We start from the raw sequence: 26243 nt of genomic DNA, 5'->3' as shown, positions 1-26243 counted from the left end.
CATAAATTTACATATGTGTCCGTAAGATTTACAACAATGACAAATAATATATGAATAAACTTAATTAAATTTACACAAAAAAAAAAAGTAATCATCTCAGTACGCAGATACCCTGACAGGTACGTAGAAGAGGGACTCGTGTCGCTACCGCCAGTCGCGATACCATCTGAGTCTCGGGTTACATCCTACTTTATGACGCCCTTTGTTCTTCTCGATGACATATTTTATTTTTTACAATATTATATTTCGACGCTATATTTTTGTTTGTATGCGTTGTTTTCATATCATTTTTTTCAAGACGAACCTTGCTGGATCTATGAACTATAGCCTTAGTCCTACAAATATTTTAAATGCTAAAGTCTTTGAGGTTGGATGGGTGGATGTTTCTGATTCTTTCACGCAAAAACTACTGAACGGTTTTGGATGAAATTTGTAATAGAGATAGCTCATATCCCTGAGATCAAGGGTATTCTAAGGAGAGAGGCTCCTAACGCGCAAGCAGTCTTTTACACACTTAAAAAATATTTCTATATCCACAATGTAAGTTCGTAAGAAAATTTCCACAGATAAAAAATGATTAATTATTATATGTAATATGATAAAAATGGTTATTAGACGGTATTTAGTTTTTGTTTAAAAGTATATCATATTGTTGCAGGTGCTCAAAACAGACGAACAGCTGCAGGGCTGGCTTTGGAGTTGTTTGAGCAACATCAAGGCACACACATACTACAGGTAAGTTTCATTATTTATAAAACATACACGAGTTGTGTGCTGAGTTCAGACGTTAGAATACCATTGGATCGATACCAGTACATTTTTTTTAATTAAAATTGTTAGGCAGGCTAATGGAACTCCTGATGCTAAATTGTTAGCGCCACCCATAGAGTAACTTGGGGAAATAGTGCTTGTTACACTGGCTCACTCATCCTTCCAAATGAAGAATATTTATTTATTAACATTGATAGACAACAGCTGGCCATTAATATTATTAAAATAAAAAAAAAAAAAACAATTATTATGTCATTTTATTTTTTTCATATAAATTGGAAGTATTGACGCGTAACGACAGTCAAATTTACAATGATTGTCACTGATGCTATATATATATATATATATATTAAATGATTGCAAATATTAGAGTTAAATTAGAGGCAAACGAAGTCGACCAAAAACAGTAAAGTGAAAGTATAACGACTTTAGAATAAATCTATGTGCAGGTTCTTAATTCATATAAAAATTTTGAAAACACAAACTTAAGTTGAATCACAAAGTCTTTTTTTTTTAAATTTGTTAATTGAACTCAAGGTCGCCCAAGCACGAGTCACAACAATATGAGCGTTAAAATTAACCTCACAGCTGTATTGAGGATTTGTTTCCGTTAGATTTATTCGTTCGATAAAAGTTTGTTTATTTTCGTCACCTCCGAACGTCTCAAAACACAATCGAACTTGACTTTGTTACCCAATCGGCCGACTTCATGCTTTTTATGCACTATACAATAGCATCTATACAATAGAACGTTCGTATACAAGAGTTTGGTCACTTTGCCTACTCATACAAAACTTTCGAAACTTCGATTTAATAATTCGACGATTTCACCTAAATTTCATAACGAAATTAATTGGATATATACTTTGTGAAACAATTTGTCAAAGGATTGATTGAGAGAGAAAAAAAAAACTCGGTCAAGTGCGAAAGGCTTCGTGATTTAGGTTCTGTATTGAATAGTTCTTGGCTGATTATTGTTGAGTGTTGACTATATCGATCTTCGTTTTTTTTTTTAATCGATTGTCTATTGTGACGCGAGATTGCCATAAGCGAACGATTACTTAAATATTACTTAGTCAAAATTCGTCTCGGTGCCGACAACAGATTATTTATTGTGTATTTTAAAGCATCGATAAAACATTTTTATTGTAACTAAATAAACGCGATAAATAACTAAAAACGTCTTACGTACAGCAGCACATAAATTTATTTAAGTATTTTAATGTACGTGTGTAATTATATACATCTTTATTTCCTTTAGTCATTTATATAACGAAGATGCAACAGAAACACTTGAGTTATACATTTAGTATTCTTACCCTTTTAAGTTATTCATCATAACTCAATTTAATAACATTAGAGGCAATATTTACCTAATTATAGTTGAATACAACCTTAATTAATTATTAATATACGGCTGAAAATATTTCGATTTCATACCATAACGTAAAACTACGTAAGATTTTACAAGTCAGTTAGAGTTAGAGTCCTTTTCATAAAACCCGGTACTGGACTACAACATTTTTTAAAATAAATAACCTTGCTATGAGACTTCAAGTATTGATGAAACAGTCATACAATGCCTATTTGGACAAACGTCTCAGCGACAGATTGCTTGCATTGTATTAAATATAAATTACCTTTTTTGAAAAAACTTTAAGATATTTTCACAGTTCGCAACTACCATTTCTTTATCCTTCATTAAAATTACTCGAGTGTTCGTGAAATTGTTTAGTTTTTAAGATTAGCGGTAACAAAAAAAATATACAGTAAATATTAATATTATGTGGGTGGTTAAAACCTCATTCGTTATTATTCGTCTATCAAGACACCATCGCAGCCGTTCAGTCTGAGTGAGCCGGTTTACAGGCACAAGAGTATAACATCATAGATCCTGTAGTTGAGTTGTCTGTTGTTACTGTTGTTGTTATTACTGTACGAAGTTGCATAACTTATAATGTCTTTAGTTACTTACTCTCGGCCTTACTTCAGAAAGTATTTAAAAAAAAACAGTTGAATATAATGCTTTAGTTCAATCAGAAGTCAGAGCTGAAAGTTTCTTATATTAACAGCCTGTAAATTTCCCACTGTTGGGCCTTAGCCCAGCGCTTTGAGGAGAAGGTTTGGAGCATATTCCACCACACTGCTCCAATGCAGGTTGGTGGATACACATGTGGCAGAATTTCGTTGAAATTAGACACATGCAGGTTTCCTCACGATGTTTTCCTTCATCGTCGAGCACGAGATGAATTGTAAAAATATATTAAGCACATGAAAATTTTGTGGTGCTTGCCTGGATTTGAACCCGCAATCGTCGGTTAAGATGCACACGTTCTAAACACTGGGCCATCTCGGCTCTTAGTTTCTTATTAAAATCAAATTCATCAAACGTAAAATCAAACTTGTTGAAAGAGTCTAACTGTCACCTTTTATTCTTTCTCAGTATCTTTACTACGCCTTATTAAAAGCAATTTGGATATATAATGTTATTTATCGTACAAGCAAAATTATTTACCGAAACGTAATTAGACGATAATGAATGAGAAAATTTGAACTCATTGTCATCACAAGTGTCGTTATAATCGATTAAATCGATCGTTTATAATTAACGTTCGTTTTTTAAATCGATTAACGCGTTCCGCCGTAACTAATGCGGTATGCTAAAAAATCGATTTACCTGTCATTCGATCACGTAAATTATAATTTTATGCAATCGAACTTGTATTATAACATTGTGGGTGTTGCGGTTTCTATTACGGATCGAAAACGGGTTAGTACGTGATTCCTTGCGCCGATAGTGTTTTTTTTTTAATGCAACGTTGCGGTACTATTTGTACGTTTTTAGGAAAAAAATAAGGACGCACATGCAGCGACTTGTGGAGGTCATATCGATTTTTTTACGATACTGACTTAAAACTATACTATACTTAAAACTATTACATTAACAGCCTGTAAATTTCCCACTGCTGGGCTAAGGCCCTTTGAGGAGAAGGTTTGGAGCATATTCCACCACGCTGGCCCAATGCGGATTGGTGAAATACACATGTGGCAGAATTTCGTTGAAATTAGACACATGCAGGTTCCTCACGATGTTTTCCTTCACCGCCGAGCACGAGATGAATTATAAACACAAATTAAGCACATGAAAATTCAAAACCTGCCTGGGTTTGAACCCGAAAACATCGGTTACGATGCACGCGTTCTAACCACTATACTCATGAGTAATAACGTAAAAAGTATGAACATCTGATTATAATAATGTATATCATACTAATTGTACATTGTAATGATATTTTTTTAACCGTGCATTTTTCAATCAGGTAACACTTATATATTTTACTGATAGCTGTGACAAGTGTTTGGTGTTGTTTATACATTGGATCGCAAAGCAATAACTCGTTGTATTGTGTTTCGTTCTGAAAGTTGAGTTTATCATGTGGCAGAATTGCATCAGACACATGCCGATTTCCTAACGATGCTTACTTTCACCGCTAAGCACGGTACGATTTGTGTTTAACAAATTAAGCACATGAAAACTTAGTATATAATATAACATTCGATTAGTAGGACTGAACTTTTGCCTTTGCTTGTGACTTAAAATTAAAAAAAAAGTTGGTCTCTAAATGCGATTTTAGATTTAAAAAACCGTTCGATATTTAAATCGTAGTCGGTACTACGTAATCGTTTTATTCTTATTAAATAAATAACATGTACCATTTCGAACTAGACTCACGTCGAGAGAAATCGTTGTAAAAACATTAGTAACGGTTTTCTTTTACTTTTATTTTCTACAATCATCATCAACAAATTGGAATTTTCGTAAAAAAATATTTTCGTCTTAAAAACTATTTTGTCAACTGTCTATCATTGTAATTTACGTGGCGTTACCAAAAAAATGGATGGGCCGTTTTTTACAGTCTTATCAGAATCGATACTGAAATGGCAATAATCATTACTTTTAACTATAAATGAATATTGAAACATCTTTAAAAAGATGTCAATTACTGATAAACAACATGTCAATTATAACTTAGCCAACTATGTATAAAAATTCAAAGATTTCATTAGATAAAAAATAAAAAAAATATATCGTTTCAGTAAGTCATATTTAACCAAAATATAGTTTGTATAATATCGAGAGAAAAAAAGTCGTAATTTTGTCATCGTTTTTTTTTTTAAAACATGCCGTATCCATTTATTTGTATACTAACGTTATGTTATAACACTTTTTTCGTTTCTTAATGTTTGTTTAGCTTTTTTATAACTTCAATCGAATAGTGAGTAGATGAATATGAAACTAATACAGTTTTTTAGCTAATGTACCGTTGACAAAAAAAAAATTCAAATTTTATAATTAGTAGTCGTCTTACTAATTTACTTTACTTAATTTACTTACTAATTTTAGTCTTACTAATATTTTAAATGCCAAATCGATTTTGTTTATTTGTTTGGTACGTTTTTTCACCTGAACTAGTCAATTAACCATTGTTAAAATGCATACGCATTTTAGGGGTTACTGAAAAGGTCATAGGATACATAGCGCATCTCCAGGCGTCACACGCGAGTGTAGCCGCTATCAGTAACTAGTTATCAATAGAGTCGATAGATTGATATAAATAACTAAATCTAGATATAATTATTGTAGAATATAAGCTCTCAGTTTGACTAAATTAACAATAATGAAACATATTGTAATGGTATTAAAATATATTTTCCTTTGTCCACAGTCTCTCGACGGATTCGCGTTGTCGGTGGCGGCCGATGGGAGATTTCTGTACATATCAGAAACTGTTTCTATATACCTAGGACTATCACAAGTAAGTATTATATAAATATATTTTTTATGCATTATATTTTATCCAATATTAATTAAAATCAAGGTAATTAACAATGGTATAAAACTCATTACAGAGAGTAGGAAAAAAGGTTTATAAACGTAACTTTAAACCTAATTACTGAAAATCACCCTTTTGGCGCTTTAGCCCTTCTTCCTTTTCACGATTTATAATCATGATGCCTGCTTTAATTTGTTTCACTACGATTTCTTTTTTAAAAACAAGTATTTGTAAGATTTTAACAGGTTAGAAAATTTAGCGTAAAATTTGGTTTTATGTTTTTTTTTTCTTAGCCGTCTAGATTTCACTTGTCTAGACTTTTATAGAGAGATGGACAGTTTTTTGTCTATGACTTGATATCATCAACTTTTCGAAGTAAATATTAATAGTTTATCCTACGATATAGACTGACACCTAGACTCTACATAAATATCATGATTGAAGCAAAATGTTACTAGCATTTATATTATTAATGTATCCGATTGTTTACTGAACATATTTTATCTACATACATAAGTAGATACGGTTAAATGTGTGTGCATACATCTGTGTGTGTGCTGCGTATTAGTGTGTATATTTCAGTGACAAAGAATGCAGACAAGAGTTAATTGAAAAGCTTAATGTAGCGCACGGACACGTGTTATGTCCGACACGTTAATTTATTTCATTATTTCTATTAGATTATAATTATAATCATATAAATACCTGGTATGAATACTCATTATGTATATACACTGTATTTGAATGCAACACTCAGACTGACATTTATCACCGTTTGTGGGAAAATAAATTGTAAAGTTTATGATGCAGTTTAAAAATCAATCACTTACTATAACTATATATATTTATTATAAAAGAATACGACAAAGAAAAAAATTAGGTAGTCTTCAAGCTTTCGATAAGTATTCTTATAAAAGATCGTCTGAAGCAGATGACCCTTGTTTCCTTACAATAATTGCATTCGTCTACTTCTTTCTCTATCGACTGAATAATGTATCTATTAATTGCAAAGGAAGCGAAGTTAGACAACACTTAGACATAAAGCTGATCCCTTATTAATAAATTCACATCCGCACTATGTCATTCTCTCAATATCCTTAATGGTAATTAAAAATGTTATGAATTCAACGTACGCACTGAGATGGGTGTCGTCTGGAATCGTATTTCATTACGTGTCTGATTGAGTGTTTTATAAAATCCCGATTGAGTTATTATAATTCCAATGTGCATGGAATTTTCGCTGCATTTGATATTTATCGGAGTGTGACTAATGTATAGTTAACGAGCGGATAATAATAATGATCTGATAATAGCTAGGCTGACTGAATACTACATTAGTCTAGGAATCCAGGACATAACAAACACCTTCAAGGAAAACTTTAACAATACATTTCGGGTCAAAGAATACATTTTCATAGAGACTAATTAAATTTTGTATGATCAACAATCAATCGTAGTTTTATATTTTATTTTTGTTTTACGGATATGTATTAGTCTCCTTTTAAAGTAAATTGTCTGGAAAGAATAACTAACTAGCCATAAGTCCGATCTTTGTACTACACATTACTTAGTCCTAAGTTTTTTCTAGTCTTTTTTAGTAGTGTACATATAATTTGATAATGTTTCAATTATAAATGTCTTCCGATAAACTTATTTAAAAAGAAACAACTGTGTGGACTCTCACAAAAAAAAAATAAGTTTGCATTTGAATTATTTAAAAAATTCTAAAGTATGTGGATTTAAATCAAATGTATCAGTTGCCAAATTTGAAAATTTGCGTCTTTTAAATGCAATTCCTATAATTGTATATTATTTAAAGAAACATTCAAAGATTCAATTAAACAACTAAAATTACTATACGACAATATTACTGTTAAATAAGATAAACATCATGTCATGTATTGTTAAAGTAAAATGCTAATTTCGAGTATAAAATAACACAAAGTGATTCCTTACGTTTAAAAGTTTTTTTCTATAAAATATTTTTAACAAGCGTAGCTACAATTGCATGTTTAAACCCATCTGCCCACGTAGCGGCTTATCCGAAATCTCTCGGACGTCTTAACGCCGAATAATGATTACATCTGTACCGTCTCATGTGAAACTATGAATGACTGCGTTATCATTTTTTTGTTTAACTTGTATATATACTCGTATTTATAATACATGTAGACGTTTCTTATATAAATTTAAGTATTAAGACGTGTATCATATAATAATCGTGTTTTGGCAGGTTTTTCTCAATTCTAAGACAATTTTTTCTACGTTAGAAATGGTAATATATATTTCTCAATCAATATGAAGCGTGAAATCATTCATTATTGAATATTTTTTACTTTCCTAATAAATGATCCCTTCGCCTATTTACAACGAATAGAACATATAATAATAAGTTATATGATTATTTTATATTGGCGTGGTTACGGTTTAAAAGAGAATTCTATCGTTAGAAAATATTTTATCCTTGTTTTTTAATTTAATTTTTAAGAAAAGTAATTCATACTTACTTCTTAAAACATCGATAAAACTAAATCGACGTATTAAATATTTAATCCAAAATTTGGACTGGCGATGGTAAAACATCACGCAGGATTGCCATTAAAGAACAGACGGAGAATAATTAAGTCGGCGAAAAGCCATACGAAAATTTACCTAAAAATTTACATCCTGATGAAATTAAACAAAATTACGAAATTAAAGGGAAAAGGAAAAGATCTGAAAACTGAGAAACAGTTGATCCAAAATGGCTGGAGGGTGGTGTGAGGGAGACAGAGGATGGGGGGAAAGGGACGATGAGAGATGCTAGTCACGTTCCGGGCAAGGCGCGCGCGTGCCTTTCATCCTAATGCTGCGAACCTAACTCACACACCCCCAAACATGCACACAAACTCAAATATCATCCAAACACCTAACATATGGACACTACATCAGACGTTAGTGTGTGTAGACATAAAATACATAAACTTCCTGGTAAATAAGCAGACACAACTTTCTTATAAGCCCTGTCTAACGCTCTCGTTATATTAAATTCTGTTGCGGCCATTTTTTCGGGGCCCGTAAAGACTGATGATAACGTCGACAGTACGAAGTCGTATTTTCTATAGATAAATCAGAAAATGGTTATTTCACTTTTTGTTTTGACATGTTCGGACCCTTTCTTGAAAATTATTTACGTGATGCTTCTTGTCGGTTCATTATTGAAGGTCTGGATCAGATTGACCTATTTCAACGGATATTCGATCTCTCTTTATGCTTTTTGGAACTATATGTTTCTTTCAAATACATACATATATTTGTAACGGATTCAGTTGTTATCTAATTACTATGAACATCTATTTATCAAATATTCTAATTGGACATCAACAACGTCCGTTGCATCAACAACAACCAAGTTACTGCGAAGTCAGCTAATTTATTCAACTTCAAATCACCTGTCACCAGCTTCAAATTTGTGGGCCGTCAATCGTTGAATCGGTAAATGCCATAAAATCCTTAGGATCTTTCCCAGAACCGACCACCGTAACTTCACCATTGTTTGTGGTATTCACATGCGCGACATCACTGCGGATACACGACACTTGAATGCTTAATAGGGTCTCACAATTATATTTGATAAATTTATTTAAAGATACATTTGCATACTCCGTGTAAGGGACCTGCAAGAAAGTTAGATAGCAACAGCTTTTCCAATAGTGTGCGATGAAGAATTTCCATCATTTAATAATTAATTGATCATACTTCTTAACGGCGGAGAAATTATCTTAGTATCATGGTATGGCTTTTGGTGTAAGTTACCGAATAAGTTATCTACCTGTTACTACTTCCTTCTCATTTTACTTAGCTTCAAGTAAAGAAATTATGATGGTTGTTCAAAAATTGGTTTTCTTAAATTACAATTTTTGTCATTCACATTAAGCGAACATTAGAATTATCTCCATCTTCCGTACGCTAATATAAGTTTTATTTAAATCCTGTCTTCGAGGATGTTCACGGCTTCCAGTTTGTGTACTTTATTGTTGTTTTCGAAGCCACCTGCCTCGCGATGTATGATAACAGGTTGTTCATTCATAACGATGATGGTACGTGACGCGTCTTCATTTGACTACCACAGCTTAGCTTCTTCATTGCTATTTATATATTATTTTAAACTTAATTACTTAACACATAAGGTGCAAGTTGCGTTGTTTTAAGCTAACAATTTGTAGTTATAAATATTTAACTAATATTTGCTGATGGTTTTGAGCCTATATGTAGGAAGTTACAATATACTAGAGCTAGGTAAAGGCTGATCCTCTTAAGGAGAAGGTTTTGGAACTTATTTCACAACGATGATTCATTGAGGATTTATGCTACACGTGTCGTAACATTTCATATGACACATAGGTTTACCTTACAATGTTTTCCTTCACTACCGAGCAAAAGATGAATTACAAACTCGAATAGAGCACATAAACACAATGTTGTTTTGCTTGACTCTAATAAAAGTTATTTGATTAATAACTGTTTAGGCTTAATATTTTGCAACCTGATTTAAGATGTGCTTTAAGATTCATTTAAATCTTTATAAAATAAATAAGAAGTCTGAATGAAATATCTTATCGAATCCAAATAAAACGACTATCGACATTGTAAAATGATATCATAGATTCCTTAGTAGAATTGAGCTAAAAAACATATACGACAATATTTACAATTATTTTCACACGCGCATAACGAAGAAGAATAAATGACTTTAGCAAATAAAACATGCAACGAACTTATAAATAATAAACTTTGACATATATTATTACTTACGGTTTATTTAAAAATAAGATCGTACATATGCTTGTAGTTAATAAATTTTTTTAATACATAGATCATAATAATCTAGAAAATACTGTAGATTGCGTCCCACCGATTTTCTGTACGCTCTACTCTTATACAATTAAATATAATTAAACGATATTTTTTCTTCTCAGGTAGAAATGACTGGAAGCAGCATATTTGACTACGTGCATCAAGCTGATCACGCAGAGATTGCTGAACAGCTTGGACTATCATTGGCGGGCAGATCTGGTGCGGGTTTGAACAGTCCTGCATCAGGCAGCGAAGAAGGGAGTCAACACGGAACCAATAATCCTGATGGTGGGTGACTTTGTTGTAACATTTTCTGAATGTTTTATTTTTGAAGGTATAAGAGAGTATTGCCATTAAATTGACAAAATTATTTTAATTTGTTCCGATAAGATGAGCAATAAAAAAACCTGGATGTTTTTGAGAAAATTCTGTGACATATATACTTGATACCCGCAGACTAGAATGATGTTATGACCGCCTATCTTTAAGAGTAGGGGAGGACTTTGTCAGTAGTGAAATATTTACGGATATATTTTTCCTTACTTGTGACAAAATAATTTTCTAGAAAATTTAAGGCGAAAATATTTATTTTTCTACTTCAACACATTCTTCTGAAAACATACACTCGAAGTTAACTGAATCTGATGAGGTTTCTTGTAATTTGTTTGATTCTCTAATTTCTGCAAAACGTTCGGTTTTGCAGAAATTAGAGTAACGTCGATTCATTATCCTCCAAATTTATACAGCTTTTATATCACAACGCCAGATTTTTTATAACCAAACGGTATAACGTAATTAACTTAAGAAAAAATGTATAGTAATTTTAATAAGTGAGCTTCCGTTATAGTTTTCATAGCTGTACAAAGATTTAACAAAAGAATTGTCCAAGTTTTTGCAACTCCTAAGAATGGATACTATGACTAAAAACATGCATTTATGTTTTTATTTAGCGATATCCATTATTAAAAAAGTACCGTCAGAATGTAAATTCTCATTCTGTGCGAATTTTTCTGAAAATCTAATTTGCTCCGTAACAAATCTTAAAATAACAACAGACGGAGTTCAAAGACTTAAATTAGATTTGATATTCTATTAACTATATAATAAAGACTAGCCGAATCCTTAATAACTTAGTGTTAACAAAAACCATTTTTTTTGTTTCATTTAAAGTTAAAAGCAATATCTTGAATTTAAGAAGGAACTTGTAGAAATATCCACTAGTAAATAATCAATAAACAACCAGTAAATAATCTACTGCTGGTATAAAGTCACCTGTCATTGAGAAGACTTAAGCCTCATTATAACTCGCTGCTCCACTGCGGATAAGATAAACATGTGGCGACTTTCATCAGAAGTTTTTCACGATGTTTTTTGTTACCAATATGCAAGCACATGAATATTCATGTATTTACTTAGCGTTTAAAATTCATCTCTATTTCGTGCTTGTCTTAATTTGAACCCGCAACATTCAGTCAAGATTCCAGTAAACATATGACATTATCATTTGTTTCAACTTTAATAAAACAAAATGCGATCCAATTTTAAAGAAATTGTGGAATTTGTAGTTTATATGAGATATATGTGGTAGACGGTTGTAATGTAAATGAGGTTAAATTATAGTATTGTGTTGACTGTTGGAAACTCATAAATAATCCTATAGATTGATCAATGCAAACATTATCATAAGAGTATATTGTTGAATGAAATCTAAACGGCAATTTCGTCGTAATTCTAACCCGCATTATGTGTGAAATTGCGGCAAAGCCAAAATTTTGATATTCTATAAAAGGCGATGATTTTATTGAATGCATGGTTGGTTTACAATTAGAGTTCAGTCCGAAAATGTCTATAAAAAGCTGTAATTATACAAATAAAGTGATGACCTCCGTAGCCAATACTGAGCACATTTACAGCTGAAAATCTTCAGCTTTAAAAGAACCATTAACTATCTCAAAATTAGACGCAATTCAATTAAAGTTCCTCCATATCGAAGGCACCTTTTAACGTTGTGACTGTACTGGTTCTAAAATTTCATTCCATCGCCCACTGTTAATGTAACAAATTGTGCACCAAATTGAAATTAGATTATGGAATCTTCACGGTGTTAGCATCTCATGAAATGGTCAATGGGGAGTCAGTACGCACCTTTATTGTGTTGATTAATATTATATTTTATCGTTATGGGAAAGAATTAGATGTTTATTGAATTTAGGAAACCGTTTCGTTTAACTTTCGAGATGTTAGCAGATAGTTTTTTATATCAAAATATAGGCTAAAGTTAATTAAAAGAGAGTATGGACAAAAAATATCGGGTATAATTTCTCTGATAGCGGTCGTTACTCGCTTCACTGCATTCAGAAGTACGTTAAAGTTTTCCTCATAAAAACTATGATCTGCATTAAACGCCTTTGCTTTTGTACTTATTTTGATAGATTATTTATTTTATCTTTATTTAAATTTACGATGGTTGTTATAAAACTTGCTCGTCCCGATATCGTACTGTTGAAGAGAGAATATTATTTATTTTTTTGTTAATAAGTCCTCAAACCCGATCACTGAGCGAACTGACCCAAGATAAACTATCTAGGGACATGTCTGAACATCTGTACTGAAAGAAATATGTATATGTAAAGGAGTATAAACATTCATCTATTGAATATTACATAATTTTTTTATGTAAATTATGATATTATTTTGTTATGTCAAAATACTTAGTAAAACAAAACAGGTTTTCATTCATAATAAAAAATGTTAATTAATGTAACACCTTAAAAAACCAGTAGCTCCTCAAGGTGACGGTCTATTAGCCCAGTTTTAAAAACACTTTACGTGATGCTAAGGAATCAATTTGGACGTGGAAAAAAGTGTTGGAAAAAAAAATCAATCAGGACCAGATGTGACAGACGTCGATTGTATTCCGAATGGCGTGGTGAAAGAAGCACAGAAGTGATGGACAAGTGAAGTGCGTGGATAAAGTTGTATTGTCGTCTGATAGCCATACAAGTACCTATCTGGTGGTAGCTGTTCCGATCAGTGGTTTTCAAACTTACGAAACGTTAAGACGCTAATAGACAATTCGATATTTAAAACGAAACTGATATTTTCTTTGCTATTGTGTGTTTGTGTGAATGTGTGCGTGTCGACCAGGGTCATGATAATAACTTCTTAATCACTTTTTCTTTGTTAATAATTTCAAAGTTATTTTATAAGGAAGACGTATGAAAGATACCACCGACTTATGAACATTGCATCGTGAATCATCTTTTGTAATTTAGTAAATGATTCACAGAGTACCTATTGTTGACTATAACGGGGTTTTTGTTTAACATTACATCAAATTGAGTTTCTTAAAGTGAGTAATATTACATTAAAATACAGCGAATTCGGCGAATTTTAAATTTCATACTAATTTGACAAATTTCGTTTATAAATATATGTACACGTTTAAATTGTATGAAGATAAAAAAAAAATTATACACACACATACTTGTATACCTCGTTTTCATATAAAGTTTAACATAAAATTTTACGAGTGAAATTTGAGAAGCGTTGATAGTTTTTACAAGTCCTCAGCTCCAATGAAATCAATTAAACGACGCTTCGGAGCTCCCATCGATAGAGAGCCATTAATTAGATATGCGCCGTAATCAATCAAGCTATCACTCGGATTCGAAACATTTACACTGCGTTACCGTAGAATTGAGAATTTTTTAAGGGCTATAATTAATTTCATTTACAGTTACCAATTTTTTTTTACCAACATATATTTAAAATATCACTTCTGGGTAAAGTTCTTTTCAATTTCTCGTCTTGGAGCTTATTCCTATCCGCTCTAGTGCGGGGTAAAATTTGTGGCAGAATTTCGTCTGTCACATGCAGGTTTCCTTACGATTACCAACTCGAGTTAAATTAAACACAATTTTAGGGGTTCTCTCCTGCATTTTAAACTTTCGTAAAACTTTGTGTGTTATAACAATTGTGCTACCACCTTGTTTTTTGAAAAAGATGCCCTAATTATAATTAAAGATATTAAGAGATAATTATTACTTATATCAAACATTGTTCACAGTGTCAGCACAGATGAGTCTGGCGGCGAGTGGGTCGCTGTACCGAGGGATGGACCGAGCTTTCTGCATACGAATGAAAAGCACCCTAACGAAGAGAGGTTGCCACTTCAAATCCTCTGGTTACAGGGTAAGAATACAAGTACAAGTTTTAATGCAATGAATATACAAATAATATATCTCAAATAATGAATCTCTAAATTCCCAAGAGTTTTTAGTTGTTATCTCTTAATCTATTCTATTGGTATGTCTAGAACATTCTATCCATAGAACCGATGAAATCTATGGTTAAATATATGCATAAGACAAGTTTGGAAAAGAAAGTATTATTCGATTTAGAGTTCTAAATCCCTTACTAATTTAAGCAAGTATGGCAATTAACAATTGTGAGCCAAAATTCACTAAAGTATCAAGATCTACTTTCACACGGTTCAGCTTCTTGCCGGCTTTTCTCGGTACATTCCGAACCAATTATAACTTTTACATTTAGTCCTATAACATGACTATCCAAGTTATATGAATATCGAATGCTGTTGATTTTGAAATTCCTGTTAAGGCATGAAAATATGTGGACATTTTTCTTATCTATTATGAGAATTAAATGGAAGCTGAATTTTCATTTTCGATCTAGGTTGGAAGAAGCAAGGACGGTGATACGAGAAACGGAGAGGGTGGTAACTGGCGGGTGGGTATCAGAAACGAAGAAACACTTCTCCTTGTGTTAGGATTTGCAACTTCTATAAGCAACGATATTCATTTTCATATTAAAACTGTTCTTTTACCTTGTAGTTATGTTGTTCTTTTAATAGATGACCGAAATTCAACTGAAGGATGTTACAACAAGGTTTTTTTTCTTAATTTTTTAGTTTTCAGAGATTTAAGTTTCAAAAGGTTTTCAGTCTGAATTAAAATATATTTCTTTCAATGACGTTTGTTATAAAATGCAATCGAACTCGCAGCAAATATTTTTAAAATAGATTTATTAAAAGATGTAATAAAACTAATATTTCAATTGGTCATGGTGCTCGTGAGTTCGTGATTTTTCCGTCTGTTCCCAGCCGTTATCACCCAGGGCTTATACGTCGTAAAGCACGACATTTGACATTTTAATTCTTCAACCAAAATCATTTATTGTAACTGTGATAGTTTTGACAACGTTCGTTATTTTTTTATATTCGTTTAAATTTAAAATTTAATTCAATAATATTGTTAGTTTTTTTGTGTATATCATCATTGTATTCAAGATGCCAGAAAAGTTTATCTAAGAATAATAGCGATCTACTTTCTTTTGAGATTTTAATATCTATACTTGTAAATTTATAGTAGAATTATTACTAGCTTGTAATGTTGAATTTGCCCTTATAAACCGGCGACTACTCGCAAATACAGGTGTTAAACAATGAAAATGGTTTAAAACATTGAAAAAACAAATCGTATATTCGAATAAATAAACGAATTACCATTTTATTACACTTAAATAATTTCGCACGGGTTTTATCCGGCTAGGATCACAAATATTATTGTTAGAGTTATTGCTCGGCGTGGGGTGCCTCAGGGCGAATTGTGGTCCATAATTTTTGCCTTAACTCGGTGTTAGAACATAAAATGTGATTATATCTCTAGCAACTTGCGAATAACGTACTAGGTTGGTTAAACTGTCCTTAATAGATTGTTTCCGGTGTTTATGTATCTTTTATTTATCAGTTTTAAGAGGATTTTTTTTTATTATCATTTGTCAAGCCGTAAATTCATTTGAGCCTTAATCTTTAGCAGTATCATTGTGAATTTCTTCATCAACTCTACTTAAATTCATTTTTGAGTTTCCATAAGCAATCAAATTCACAGTAGAACAAATTATTCATCTTGAGATTAGTACTTTGTGAATTAAACCCATAATTCGTATTTATCTACATCTAAATTGCTCATACAATTCGTAAATATCGACAGAGCAATTAGAGAAAATCGTTTGTAACCCTCTATATGGCTTTTGTGCCACAGGCGAAGCGTTTATTGCGAAAATTTGAAATTAGTTCATCCTTCTTGAATTTAGGAGTTACCTGGGAATTTGTATACGTGATATTCGCTGTGATTCTATTCTAAATCTCTAAAAGTTTGTTTCGTTTGTAAACCACGTTTCGTATTTAATCTTAAATTTGAAAAGTTTCGGCTAAGTTTATTTAGATGTAATTACATCCGAACGCCACATTAATGATTCAAATAATTTAGATATTTAACATTGTGAACCTATTTTTCTTTAGGTTTTTGTTCTTTATATAATATAATATTTGGACTTAAGTATACTGGATATTTTTATCTTTTAATTAAATATGTTGTTGTCAATTATTAATTGTGTTATCAATTTAATGTTTTCGTTCTAGTCGTATCAGCAAAATCATCAAATTCTACAAACCAACATCGATATTTTTATTATTTTTATTTCAACAACTTTTTTCTTTGTTTTAGGTAGTACTGATGCTTTGCCGCCTCCGACCGCAGTATACCTTTTCACACAGTCGCAAGACTCCTCCAGCACTCTTGGGTATGGTGGCGTTGGCTATAGCGCTACCACCGCCGTCGGTCCACGAAATCAGATTGGAGTCTGATATGTTTGTAACGAGGATCGGCTTCGACTTTCGAATAGCGCATTGCGAGCCCAGGTATTACAAAAATATAACTCTTAAATAAAATTGTTGAACTGTCTTGAAATACGATACAATTTTGTCCGTTATTTGCATCTCCTGTAAACAATCCATTCTTATTCGCATTCAATTATAGTAACTTAAAGATTATAGCTTCAGGCGTTTCACATCTATGTATCGAAATTAATCTATTTTAGATTTCAATAAAATGTTGTCCGGATTGGAGTATTAATGATATGTTTTGTGTCTATCAGCAGGGTGTCAGAGCTGTTGGGATATACCGCTGAAGAACTTACAGGGAAAAATCTATACGCTCTATGTCATGGCGAAGATGCGAATAAACTTAGAAAATGTCATGTCGATTGTAAGTTACACTTTATAATATATAATACATTACGTGATTCGATTTATTAAGCCTGATGATGAATTGAATGAATGAAATGATTTGAGCGATGCTGCTTTTTCGCTCGGTGGTTCTATTAGGTTTCACAATGAGATTTGAACCTTGTAATTTTGGAAATACCATACCTTGGACAGCACGTTAAGTCAATCCCACGTCTTAATTAAGAAAAAAACATTTCAACTGTAATTATATCTAAAGTCCGACATTAGCAATTAAAATCTCAAATATCTCTCGATACTACACAATGCGTCAGACAGCCGTAACATCATTGGCCACCATAATATTAAGTATATTAAATTATATTAAGTTAGCCTTTGGATGTCGAGAATTGGTCAGTAGGACTACATTATTCCTGAATCATTAGGAACTTCCAAACGTAAAAGCAATAAATATATATACAATGATGTATTTAAAACTAATATCAATTTAACATGTCCAAAATTTAAAATTCCGCCATCGCTCCGTGACGGAAGTTTTAGCCATAATCTTCTAATTTTATTACCACACATACTTTAATATTATACACTTATATCAGAATCAGGAATCCCATTCGCGTGTACGGTTGTAACCAAATTACCCGCTTTCTAGCAAACACCCGGTGTTATATGTTAATTCGGACAATTGTTATTCTACACCAGAATTGTCCACATTTGACCGGCATCTGTATATTGTGCATTTTAAATTCAAATTAATGGTCTCGTAAAGCTATCAACGGCTGTAGTGAAAAAGTTACTAAATGACGTCGATGCTCCGTGATTCGAGTTAATCGGCGGCCATTTTGTTTTGTATATGGTTACATAAGTTGGCAATTGATTTCGTGATTTTTCGAAACACAATATACGCACTGTATAATATTGCTTCATTTAAATTTACGTCATTGAAATTGACTTTAAATTTAAATATATGTATTGAGTAAAGTTGATATTACGTCCAAAGTTCGGGTACATTGTTATTTGTAGTAGGAAAGCCAGTTGTCTGATGATAAATGGTATCCAGTGCATGTAATAAAATTGTCAGTGTAACAAATACTGACGATGTTTTTGTCATGGGACTAAAATGTTACATCCTTAATTGCAATGCAAAGTATTTATATTTAGCTTTCACAAATCCCAAAATACAAAGTCTATGATGATACAGTCCTTCTAACTAATTTCGGTCAAAGGCCTTTATTATACTATATATTATAGTGCACAGATGCACAGGAAACTTGAAAAACTCTCTCACTTTCATAATTTGATGGAACGGCAACACGACCGGATACAGTTCAGGCACAGGACTGAATGATTTACGTGCCTGGGTAAACACTTCAAACTTCCCGATTTCGGTGTATCATTCAGAAGTCTTTGACAGAAAACCTCAATAATATTTTGTTGGGCAGACCTGGGTTTTGAACATAGAACCTCGGGAACTCCAGCCATAAGTCTATCTGGTCTAGTGAATAAATTTAGCCAAACTGGACCCATGTAATAATAAACTCTCAAACAAAGATGTAGGTTTAAGGTTTAAGGTAGGTTTAAGGAAAGTAGAATACCGTAGAATACAAAATGCGATATAGTGGTGACTCTTGTTGTTTCGAAAGTACTTGTAAGTCTCTTTAATAAATATATATTAATTTGATACAACAATCGCAAGAAGGAATGAAAAATTACTAAAAATATAAAATGTCTACAGCGACACAACTTTATAACGTTCCCAAGAAACGGATAAAGGCTCAAGGAGCATTAAGAGCCGACATTTCCCACGTCGAAGTCTGTAGAAAGGAAACGAAATGATGCTAGGATATTATTATTCAAATCACAAACAGTCGGGTATGGCGCTAGGCCTAAATTGTATTCTGACGGATACGTGGAAAAATAATGATATCACATACATACATACATAAATACAGACGGAGGACTTTATTTGGTTATATATTTTCCGCTTTTGTATATAAGGAAGCGCGTACGATGCGTTAATCAAGAATAGATGCGTAATTGAAGGTTGTTTTAACTAAACGTGGAATATCTACATTTAATTCGATTATTATTCGACAAATGAGTTGGTTTGTTAAATCTTTGGGAGTTTTTAAGAACAACAACAACGTACAACGTCCATATGGACGCAATCCAACCGCTAACATGAAGACTTAATGAATATAATAACATTTCATATATATTTCAATGATTATGAACTAAATAATGATTTATATTTTTTGTTTTAAACTTTTAACTTATGAATGATTACTTATGTGTTATAAAAAATATGAACAGTAACTGCAAAGATTATCTAGTTGTCTAGCTGCACGCTTTGCGCTACATTTTCGTCTTTCATTGCCTGTGTATTTATTATGAGAAAATGTTATAATAAAAATGTCCGCGTCCATATGATTCAATGTTGCGTACAAACTAGCAATACGCCCAAAACCCAACCTCCAGTTTGACACATTCAAAGTCATATTAACTAATTTAGTTGATGCGTATTTGGATTGGAAACTGAAATTGTTTTTTAATTATTGTTACCCACATTATGTGTTGAGTATAATTGATACAACTATACGACAAAATTAGAAAGTTCAACGGCAATATTAATTTAAATATACAAGTCGAAACTTTTTAAAGGAGATCAGTAATAAATTTTCCTGCTGCCTTGAAGGCTTGTCTTGACATGAATTTCTATTCGCACACACTGAATACGAAATGGCGTTACGACATTATTGTCGTTGGATTTCACTCTTATTGGGTCATGGGTGGACGAATCATCGAAAACAATCGTTTGAATCAATAAGGATAATCGATTTCACGCAAATACGATTAAATTTTTCGTTACACAACCTCACTCTGGATAATTTAATTTGATCTTATGTACATTGCATACACATATAACCGATTTATTTTTTTATCGAGTTTCTTTACAAAAGTAATGATATTTTTGATAAGTTTAATATGAAGTTAAAGCTTTTGAATTCCCTACAAAGTTATATGTTACAACAATAAAGGAAGCTATCCTACATTGTCTACACAAAGTATTTTACTACATGCGTACATGAAGGACTTTCCTAATAATGATTAAAAAGATCATAAACTAGTTAACTGGGTAACATTAATAAAATTAGAAATGATATCGGTCTTTATATAAATTTATAAGTTTAAAGATATAAACACAACCTCCCATATACTTAATAGAAGGTTGAAGATGACGGAACTCACACAAGCGTTGAAACATACGGTAGTTTTCGTGCAAGAAATCTCCAAGAAAGATATGAAACCCGGGATCTTTAAAAAAAAAGCAATAAATTCAATAGCCATCTAAATTCGATAAACTCAAAACAAACTCAAATACCATTACAATTTACCACAACAATAAGTTACTATTAACAAATGACGCCTAAGTTTTGGCGCGAAGCCAAGCGTATTGTAAATTAAACGGCAACAATAAACAATAAAACAACAAAACCAAAAAATATGTTTGTCTTAATGATTCACGTACACAATACACATGTCGAACACTTTGTCCTTTGTATGTATGGAATATAATGCAACTTTAAAGAACATTGCAGACGCCAGACATTAAATCTCCACTCTAGACATATTTTTAAGACAACATGTCATTTTCTTAAGTTACAAAAATTAAAAAAAAATCCCTAAAAATACAATAAGTTCATATAATGTCACATAGAAGGTTAACGAAAAGGCAAAGGGCTCTTTCATAGACGACCTCCGTGGTCGAGAAGTGTGTACACCTGTTTTCATGGGTACGCCGCTCCCAGGACCCGGCCGAGTTGATGTAGAAAAAGTTCATTAGTTTTCTATGTTGTCTTGGGTCTGGGTGTTTGTGGTACCGTCGTTACTTCTGATATTCCATAACACAAGTGCATTAGCTACTTACATTGGGATCAGAGTAATGTATGTGATGTTGTCCAATATTTATTTATTATTTATTTATAGAGCGTATGCGGAATACGTTGCTACAGTTCTTCATCTGACACTTATGTGGTTTTCTCGCGACGGTTTTAGTTAGCGTCGATCACGAGATGATTAACAAGCTCAAATTGTCACCTGACACTTCACCGGTAACTCGGATGAAGTCGGCCATCTTCGTTTAACATCGTTTTCGTCACACTGTCGTTTTTTTCTAAACAAAATATAATTAGTAAATGTCTCAAGACTGTCTTGTCTGATTATAACGCACATTACATAATCATTATTGTTCTATACGATTTCAATGTGATCGTCATCAAACGATTTAAGTCGCTAATTCAAGGTCGCGATTACGAATATCTGTCCTGATTTAGTTACAATAAATATAATTATGGCGGTTGTAATGATTAATCGATATTATTTCTATGCAAATAAAATAATTTAAATATGCATATCGTTATTAATTCGTCATACTGAGTGGCTTTCCTCTGACCAATAAGAAGCGAGCATCCATGGAACTGAAGTAAATATCTCGTGGTACTTTTAAGGAGTACCTACATATAAACTTCTTATTTGTTGAAATGATAAATGTTTACGTAATTACTTTACACGTGTTGTTGAAATGGTGTTTAGTTATTTACTAATTTTCTTATTACTGACACTATAGATTTAACATAAATTCAAAGATAAAAGCAAAGCATTGTTAATTTTATAAACTTGACGACCTTCTTACTGTTATTGATTTTTTTTTAATTCTCTATCAAACGCTTACCATCGTTGCTACTGTGAAAATCTCTCAGAAATTGTTGAAATACAGGGCGTTTCATTAAAAAATATATTTTTTGTTTTATGTATGAATATGACTATGGCTTTCTAGTACCACCAATGTTAATTAAACTAAAACGGTCAGTGGCGTTACGTCCTATAAGAGACTACCAATACACCGTAACAAGATTTCATAAAATTTTGATATCTCTAAATATATACTTTTTTTACAGTAATGAACAAGGGTCAAGTGCTGACACATTACTACAGACTGATGAACAAGCTGGGAGGCTACACGTGGATGCAGACATGCGCCACGGTCGTCTGCTCCTCCAAGAATGCTGAAGAACAGAACATTATTTGCGTTAATTATGTTATAAGGTAAGAAATAGTATTGTACTTCCTATAAAATTAAGTGGTAGATAGACAAGATTTTTTTTAAATGAAGATAAAAACTAAAAGAGAATTATAAAGAAATATTGCAATTTAAAAGTATCTGTAATCCATATTCAAATGTATGAACGTATTCAAATAAGATTAGCGAATAACAAGTAATTAAATATAATCTTTACTTTTCAGCGGACGTGAGTATCCAAACACTGTGATGGACTGCTGTCAGTTAGAAGAAAGCGTGCAAGGCGTAAAGCGTGAGGAGACCACAGGGGACCCAGAAAACGGGCCCCCAGATGCCGACACGCCTGGAGCTCTTCCGCCTCCACAGCGACACACTGCTGAGAGAACCGAGGCACCCAACAACAATGACTCCGCTTCAACTGCTCCTCAAACATCTGACGTCACACATCTAACCAGACTAAACGACACACAGCCAATACCACTCCACACAAACCAGGAGAGAACCTCCCCGATGCCAGCCAGAAGACTGAAGAAACGAAAACACACTACGGATTGTGAAGACGAAGCGGAGAAGGATGAAGAGAGACGAAAGAGTTCCTCAAATCCCGGCGCCGCCATATCACCCGCCGACCGTGACATGAATAAGGCAAACTTAGCTCTTCCAGAAAGTACCGACGCTACATCCGTTAGAGATCTAGAAAATGCTATGTCCAAGCATTTACCATCGGTAGCGTTGGATGGGAAGGAAATAGCGCATCGGCCGACTGATTTTTCCACTGATGCACTATTGAAACAGCAGCAACAGAAATCGACCATACAATGGATTGGCACTCAAAATCACCACCTAAACCATCTAAACCGTCAAATACCAGGCAATCATACATCAACGCCAGCTTCAGCGTTGTTAAGGCAACTTTATGCAAATCGGGAAAGCGTCATTAGAAGTAATTTCTTAGGAGATGGCAGAACGGGATATTATTCTAGCGATGGTCAGTCAGGACCCTTGCCAACACCACCCGGGAGCGAAGGTTCTGGGTATGGTGAACAATTAGGCCACAAAGGAACAGATATAGGTTCCTTAGCCTATGGAGGATACGCAGATTATCATTCAGCAATGACTCCGCCGGGGTCAGTATCTCCGAGAGACAAACAACAGTACGCTTTACCTTACGATAATAGTGCTTATTCCGAAGCATTAAGGCATCCGTATTTAGGAGAGGCTCCGTTGCCATTGAAGCCTCAGGCATATTCGGCGGTTCCTGGTGCTTTGGACTACGCGTCGTCATTGGACCAATCACAGTTCTTCCATCCTCCATCCTCTTTCCATCTCTATCATCCTCAAGCACATTCAGCGCATGCGTCTCACTCGCACCAACCAGTAGACAAGTCCGCGCCACCGAATACTAATTGGTATTCCACCAGCTCATAGCCATGTTTGCGGTAGTGACGAAAGTTTTGAAATATTCAAAGGAATTTTCCTTGTAGCGTTGATTTGTACGTTCGATAATTGTTTATTTATTGTTACTGTTTTTAAACGCGGTTTGTTATTTTTTCTATTTTGAAAGTGGAATTAGAATTTCAATTTGATATAGATTATTATCATTTGAATCGTACAAAGAAGAATTTATGAAATACTCACAAATTTTTAACATGTTTATTTTTAAAACATGCCTGTGCCAAAAAAGTAATACAACATATAAAATTATTTGAAATTAACAATAAACTATGTTTTAAATAAATCTGTTAAATTGTCTATACCCTTTGGTCACAAGATGGCGTCGTGTGTAATTTTAATGGCGGTAAATTTTGAGCCAAAACAGTATTTCGTTAGTGCGAATAAAATGGCGGATTATTTTTACCCGCGAGCTATATCTATAGCTTATTGCATATCACTTAAATGTTTTAAAATAAGCTTTGTAAATTATTGTAAAATAGTTAGACATTGTATTTAGGCGATGTATTGAATAACCTTGTAAATTATAGATTAAGTATTGTATGATATTTTATTATACGAAATAAGATTTCAATGTAAATATGACCTTTTTTAGTTATGACAGGATTTTTTTTTGTTTCTCGACAACGCTCAGAGAATTCTGTTACACGTTTTATTTTGTAGGATTTAAGTAGATTTTTTAATTGTAATCCGTACCGGAACTATTTTCTAGAATTCGTGAATAATATAAAAAAAAGTATAAATATCATGTATAGAATTTATATCGAAGCCTCTCTATGACTATGCCAGAAAAGCAACTGGTTGCCATTGGTAGCTAAACCAACAAAGTAAAAACAAAGTACGGAATTTAGTTTTATGTTTTTAGATGAAATGTAATTAAAATTCCATTCTTGTATGTATTTTATAATATCAATTAAAAAACTTAAAGGATTTCCATTGAAATGTTGACATTCCACAAAGTATTACTTTTTATTTTAAGTACTCATGCATGACAATTAAATACTCATGTCCATTCCAGTGTATTATTTTTAATCTATTTTTATGCAAATTAAAATTTTAGATGACATTTTATAATGATAAAAAATTATATTTATGCTATTTTATTGTGCAATATGAGAGGAAAAGTTGTTCATTATAATTTAAAGGCTTCGTTATCGTATCGTAATCTAAGATAATCTTTAAAAATTGTAATAAAGTTGTAATTAAAATAATAATTGGGTATAGGCTTGTATCGAAATTATTTGTTATGTTAAAACTCTTTTATGAACTGATTTTTTTTTTATTTTTAACGATAACGTGAACGAAATCTCCATTAAAATATTAAGAATTTTCAATTAGCTGGTTTTATTTTGCACCTCAAAAAACACTACAAGCTGCTAGCTGCTACGAAAAACCAACCTTATTTCATAGTTCACTTGTTTATTTATGGAAAAATTAAATATGGAATTTTCATTCCAGATTCTTCCAATCAAATAAGGAAAACCTTTAGATTTCCGTTTTATATTATGTACGGCAATCATTTATCGATTAAAATATATTAATTTTAATAAAACACTATTCAACTTAACTGAGCCTCTTGAAATTGCTCAATGCACCATCTTAAAAGGAGCAACTTTTCAGCCACAGCTCTACCCAACCAACTTGTAATATTAAAATTGTGGTCTTCTTAATTAGTCGTCTTAAATTAAATTCTATACCAGCATAAGAGTATAAGAGGAGGATACTGCTATATTGTATAGTCAAACGACGCAATAATTAGCTATTATACGTGTATTATCTATGGCAATAATACATTTGTTGCTGGCTCGCTGTCCGATACTGAGATTTTGCGTTCTAAGTTACGGTCAATTGATCACAACTTATTTGTCGAATGCAAGCGACTGAGAGGAGCTGAGTCGTTGAAAGGAGCAATTTAATTTGTATTTTTAAAAAAATCGCATATATTTTATTTATTAGGTTATAAAAACGCAGAACTATTTACATACTCACTTTGTTTACATGATTTCATAATTGTAAACAACTAATATCACGAAAATTACATGCATGGCATCTGTGCATCATGCCAATGATATTGATGCCATGTCAACCGATATGCCTACATAGATTAACCGAACACACTTAAAACATAATATGCCAATTCCGGAAAAATAAAAAAATAAAATTTAAGAATTAATACCTATGATTAAAAACAACAATTTTTACAAAAATGCCGACTATCATTTTTCGA

General features: G+C 32.5%; 1 protein-coding gene across 2 annotated transcripts in view; it reads left to right on the top strand.

Annotated features, from left to right (window-relative positions):
* LOC125071387 (protein trachealess) overlaps positions 1-25062 on the top strand; it is a 56044-nt gene extending 30982 nt beyond the window's left edge. Inside the window, exons 3-10 of one of the 2 annotated variants that reach the window (XM_047681609.1) lie at positions 659-735; positions 5499-5588; positions 10565-10730; positions 14512-14636; positions 16970-17163; positions 17403-17509; positions 22443-22590; positions 22789-25062. In XM_047681609.1, coding sequence (XP_047537565.1) covers positions 659-735; positions 5499-5588; positions 10565-10730; positions 14512-14636; positions 16970-17163; positions 17403-17509; positions 22443-22590; positions 22789-23992 — 2111 coding nt within the window. In that variant the 3' untranslated portion in view covers positions 23993-25062. Of the gene's footprint in view, positions 1-658; positions 736-5498; positions 5589-10564; positions 10731-14511; positions 14637-16969; positions 17164-17399; positions 17510-22442; positions 22591-22788 lie in introns of both variants that reach the window. The other variant, XM_047681608.1, reaches the window with a different exon arrangement.
* The last annotated feature ends 1181 nt before the right edge of the window (positions 25063-26243 follow it).

The sequence above is a fragment of the Vanessa atalanta genome, chromosome 19 (assembly GCF_905147765.1).
Source record: "Vanessa atalanta chromosome 19, ilVanAtal1.2, whole genome shotgun sequence".
Lineage (NCBI taxonomy): Eukaryota > Metazoa > Arthropoda > Insecta > Lepidoptera > Nymphalidae > Vanessa > Vanessa atalanta.
The sequence above is the reverse complement of the archived record's forward strand: the minus strand, read 5'-3'. Positions and strand labels throughout refer to the sequence as shown.